This window comes from Ruditapes philippinarum, unplaced genomic scaffold (genome assembly GCF_026571515.1).
Source record: "Ruditapes philippinarum isolate M1 unplaced genomic scaffold, ASM2657151v2 ctg4631_1_1_1_1, whole genome shotgun sequence".
Classification (NCBI taxonomy): domain Eukaryota; kingdom Metazoa; phylum Mollusca; class Bivalvia; order Venerida; family Veneridae; genus Ruditapes; species Ruditapes philippinarum.
In genome coordinates, this window is record NW_026859944.1 from 1 (window position 1) to 5,483 (window position 5,483).

At 31.9% G+C, this 5,483-nt stretch overlaps 1 protein-coding gene across 1 annotated transcript; it reads right to left on the reverse strand.

Moving 5' to 3' along the window:
* Positions 1 to 96: 96 nt before the first annotated feature.
* On the reverse strand, positions 97 to 1,483 carry LOC132758363 (C-type lectin BfL-2-like). Its single transcript, XM_060749980.1, has one exon. The coding sequence runs from the start codon at positions 1,280 to 1,282 to the stop codon at positions 551 to 553; it is 732 nt and encodes a 243-aa protein (XP_060605963.1). The 5' UTR covers positions 1,283 to 1,483; the 3' UTR covers positions 97 to 550.
* Between the last annotated feature and the right edge of the window lie 4,000 nt (positions 1,484 to 5,483).

A 5,483-nucleotide genomic window follows, 5' to 3' on the forward strand; every position in this document is an offset into this window, starting at 1 on the left:
TATATGTGATTGCAATGATTCACATTTTTATATAGAAAAGGAACAATGTAAAGGAACAATTTCAAAAATTATAAACACTTTAATCACATACTAACGTTAACACTTTCCTACCATAAACATTTTTCTCTAGTTACTGTGCTACAAATTAATGTCTCAGGTGAAAACACCAGGCTTCTTTCCTGTGGTTCTGTGTTGCTGGATCGTGTAGGAGTTACGTCCATTGAACACCACTCTATATTGATGATCTTGTTTTGCATATTTTACATAAAAATGATCTACTTTTATACCTGAGATGTTACTATTTGGCATTAAAAGACACACACGCAACATAACAGCATATAAAACGTATAAAATGATTATATTAAAACAGGCAAATTTTCATCATTTTATGTAGTTGCGAGTAACAAAATGTCAAAGACAAGTTACTAAAATTATGCCAATTGGATTTATATATTTATTAAACACATTGATTTTTATATCAACCGAAAGTGCAACGGTTTTATCCTATCAAGCGGAAATCTCAATGCCTTGTTTATCATAATAGTTCTTTTTATGTAGATATTTCACAAATGAAATATCTCTTTGTTAAACAGTCTGCATCCCACATTAATTTATCAGTACCCCTAACAACAATGCATAACTGGTTTGATTCATTGTCCGGTTGACCAGTTTTCCAATTGAAGAATATGCTTCTGGTAGGAGTTGCGAACACCCATGCAGAATTAGGGTTTTTGCGAACGCCATCTATGTTAATAAGTCCTAATGTAGAAATTCCCGTTAACTTCCCGACATCATTTAATTTGCTTTCGGTGTCAATTTTTACCAGATTCCCTCCATCGGCTTCACATTGCTTTTGGGTATCTGCTTTTGATTTTGTTATAGTGTAAAGTTTCATACATGATCCATTCTCGGTAATTTCGTAGTCAGCTGGACATACGCCCTTGCATACATTAAAATCCTCCTCTGCGTTTGTAGGACCTGTCTCGGTCAGTTGCCTTTCTGTGCCACATAGTCGTGTTCGCTTTTTTAGTCCAAAGTGATTCGGCCTTGAAGCGGTGCAAGCCGACCAGGTGGTCCACTGTTCACACTTATGTAAATTATTCATTGCGGCTCCTATCAAAGATAAATCTGGTTTATTCAACATTTTCCCCATCCTTAATAAATATGCACCATCAATATTCCCTACAGCAGTGTCATTTATAACCGATTTTAAATCGTAGCTCTGAAATGACACAAACAAAACAACCAAACATATTAACCTTCGAAATTCGTTCTTCCCCATAGCAATAAAGTGAATGATCTGTTTAAAGTTCGAACGTTTTATAACATCCACACTTATTGAACCCTCTTAAACTAACATACTACGTGCAAATACCGTTGCATTCGTAGAAGTGCATGAATTCGTAGAGAGCTACCAACAAGCATTTATACCTGAACACATGATACTTAGCAACAACAAATTATGCAAAACTTAAGATTAACAGCGTAAATACTCATGATCGAATTAACACAGACCCCGCAAGAGTAATTTATGACTTGTTTCTGTTCCAAAAATTTTGAAAGAAGAGAACATCATCATCAAAACCAAACATCTTTATCAGTTTCAAATTGGCATAAAGGTGATAATTGAATTAAGATAATCGCATAGATCTACATCTTTATTTTTCTTTTTATTTCTATCAAGTTTTTGCTTATTTTAACTAAATATTTTCAATTTGGGACTTTTTGATGATGACTTTTTCTCTCTTTAATCCCTTTATATCAAATTAAATGATAAATAAAAGCTCCCTCGAGTCTTACAAATTTGTTAAACATAGGGAATGTTTTCTTAGACCTTGTCAGAATCTGTTTAACAGCTGTCAATTATCGGAAAGATCAATGATATAAATAACGGATCGCCTTGCATTTACAGAGCTATTTGTCTATAGTCTGACTGTTAGCTTAGCTTCTCTGGCACATACACATATTTAGCATCTTGCAGTTTATAAGTATTCGTTGTTAAACATCATTTTGACATCAACATCGATGCATAATTTGTTCTCATACATACCATCAAACTATTCTAATTGTCATTATTTTCATTTCCATTTAAATCATCTTTTAAAGGATCCGATATAACACTCATATTGCACTTTATGTGTTGCAGTTCCGAACGGAATATCCATTTCGTAGAATCCAGTCGGGGCTTGCCGAGATGTTGCCCATTGACAGATACATAAAGGGTGAATGTTCCGATCTGAACCGCAAAATTATTTTTTTTTTTGCATAAAATTTTGTAAAAGTTTACTGTAAAAGAAATTCATGGAAATAAATGTAATTTCATTTGTTACAATATTTCCTACTGTAAATGTAGTATGTGAATTGACATTTTTATCCAAGATACGCCGTTTCATTTGCCTCCTCAAATCCATTGCCAGAGTATGTTTTCTGCATTGGTAAACTAACGGGAAAAGTAGTCTGATATACAACAAAATATTGCAAGCTACCGTCCATGAACAGGCTCAATCAAACCGAGCCGAAATCATATTGTTGAAGCACGAACCTTGATCATACTTTTCGTCGAGCCAACAAGCTAAATAATGGGACTTTATGCAACAAGTTTTAATTGAAGCAGCAATGACAAAATTTTATTTCAATCGGGATTATTGTTTTACTACTTTTTTGTGTTTTGCTCTTGATGTACATGTATCTCTTTTGTGATGCATATTTGTAAACTACAAATCATCATTGGTCGTCAATTAAAGGAGAAGTTGTTACGGTTTGATTTGATACAACTCTACAATTTGCACAGTAAATGATTTCAAACAGTTAATTTATTAAGTTTCCATGTAAGATGTGCAAAGAAAAAAATCTGACATTCAAACCCTACTCCTGTAATTTTCCTAATTGTAAAGATAGATTAACGAGACCTTTATCTTTATTTTGCGTGACTAAAAGATGAATACGTCTGTATAATATAATAACTCAATTAGTCTTGAACTTTACATTAACTTTTATATTGTATTGCGTTAAGTCGCATTATGTAGATGTGTATGCTATTAAGATAATATTAATTTACTCTGAATTAGGTAGAAGCATATAACATTTATATAAGAAAGTAGGCATCGAGTATAAAGACGAAATATTCTCACGTCGGCATGAAATATTTGCAGTGATTGCAAATTCTACATTTAAATAAATGATCTTAGTAATACGTGAATATCATGTGTTTTATACTTTAGAAAATACAACTGATAACGCCAACATCACGTTTTATGACGTCATGATGACGTCATAATAAAGTATTATGCTTTTCAAAAAACTTCTCTAATAATGTACTCAGTTTTACACAGCGCGATATTTGTGAAGTTTAACAAGATCATCAAGGAATTGCGGCGTTCAATGAACGCGTCCCCCAAAACCTAGAAAACACAAGACCGCTGACAAGGAGCTCAGTAAAATACCAGTACTAATTTTAATCTTTAGAATTATGTCACACTTGCTGATTACAATGAGAGTGAAAAAAACCTCAAATGATTGTCATCCATGAATACAGTGACAATTTCTGTACATACACTTATCAATTTATCATATTATTAAATTTATATATTCGATCCTCTTGTTAATCTTGTTTTTTCATATTTCATATCTTATATCTCATGCATAAATCTAGTTCATATTTATTACGCTAAACTTGATCTTCGCCATGGCTATAGTTGTAGGGTTATTGATCCACAGATGGTATGAATTTAAGAATTCCCTTCGGAAATTATGGCATGTTAAACATTCTTAATGTTTTGCCCTTTACAGTGGGAAAAGTCATTTATCATTGGCGATTTATTATGTTCACAGTTTATTGGTCTGAGTAAAAATAAGGAACATATGATAGCGTCTTTGACCGCGTTATTAGTAAAATTAATATTAGATTTGTTGCTTGGTAGGGTTTTAAGAAAAGCCGACATTGTAAAGATTTTATAACGACTTTCCAATTTCCAAACTAAATTTCACCTCCGCGCATTCTTTCAGTCAAGGGTGGGTATCTAAGCAGATCCAACGACCTTCCCTAAGCTAGCTGAACAGTCTCTTAAAATAAATGAAAGAATAAAAAAACAGACCCACTCATTATGTAAATGATATCGTAAATTGAGGTATCATTTCCGCTCTGCTGTTAAGTAGAACTGGTTTGTTGTAAGCATCTCATATATCATTTCAACAACTTAATATGTAATACAATATTGTCCCATGCATTTTAATGTAGTCTTTCTGCAATACTTTCCCGCCATAATAATCTAACATTGGCCACTATCGTTATTAATCGGTCATTTCCGGAACGTTATTTTTCACAATCTTCGGTATTCAATAATTATAACTGAATTTATTACATAGCGATATAGGACAAGTGATTGTAAATAATCTTATGCCAAGATTTTGAGAAGATAACGTTCCGGAAATAACCGATGTTAGTATTGTTTTGGCGGGATAGCATTACAGAAGGACTACCTTAAAAATCATTAAAGAGCAATATCTATTACTTGAAATTGATATCAGCAATTGTAAACTAATCTAAAACTGATTAAACACCAGAAATACTGTTATGATTATTTCTTAAAAGCTTTTTTTAAGTTGGTGTACTTTTACAGAATCAAATAAGATACTTATTGGCCAATTACCCAAACCATCTTTTGCATCTGTTGTTTTTTGGCAATAATTACTCTTATAGTCAATTAGTATTTATCATGGAAATTAAAATACTATTCGTATTTTGTTTACATTTTGCTACATTAATGACAAGTAATTTTACATTTGTCGCTACTTTCTTCAGGTTACACGCATCTAACATTTCTCTGAAACAATTAATGAAAAATTCAAATTAATGTTTGTCCTTTCTAAAGAAGAAACAATTAATTTGTTTCTGAGGCATAATGTGCCTTAAACCGAGATATCAGAAATGTAGCCGAGAACCTGTTATATAATTACATGTTAAAAAACTACGGTCTTCGTAATTATATATACTACAGCCCATCTGAACTCCATACTTTGCTATATTGTATCAAAGATTTACACAGATCACTCAAAATCAAAATAATTTATGTATTTCCAAACTAAATATCAACTTTAAATTTGTTTAAAACATTCAACGTTAATTTTTCAAATATTTATACAATTGATCATAGACTAAGCATCTACATGTTAATTTGTCGCACAATCTAGTTTTTATTTTGGGCTTGCTAAACTGTTATATTTACAAACAAAAACAAAAAAAAGACACCAGCATTTGTAAACAATTATTTAGAGGTAAACTTTGTTTCTACACAAGTAACCAAGAAATGAAAGTACTACGCATTACGCACAGAGCTGTACATTTTAAATATCACAGATCTCCCAGAAAGAAATAAAGTCCAATTATTTAAAGCAGCCTTTAAAATGGATTGTATTGTCATTTGATATAATATTACCTTAACCATTTGTGTTATATGAACGGAATAAGTTTAAGCACAAATGAC

Excerpts from the sequence above, each read along its gene's own strand:
- LOC132758363 (XM_060749980.1), bottom strand. The coding sequence starts at position 1,282 with ATGGGGAAGAACGAATTTCGAAGGTTAATATGTTTGGTTGTTTTGTTT.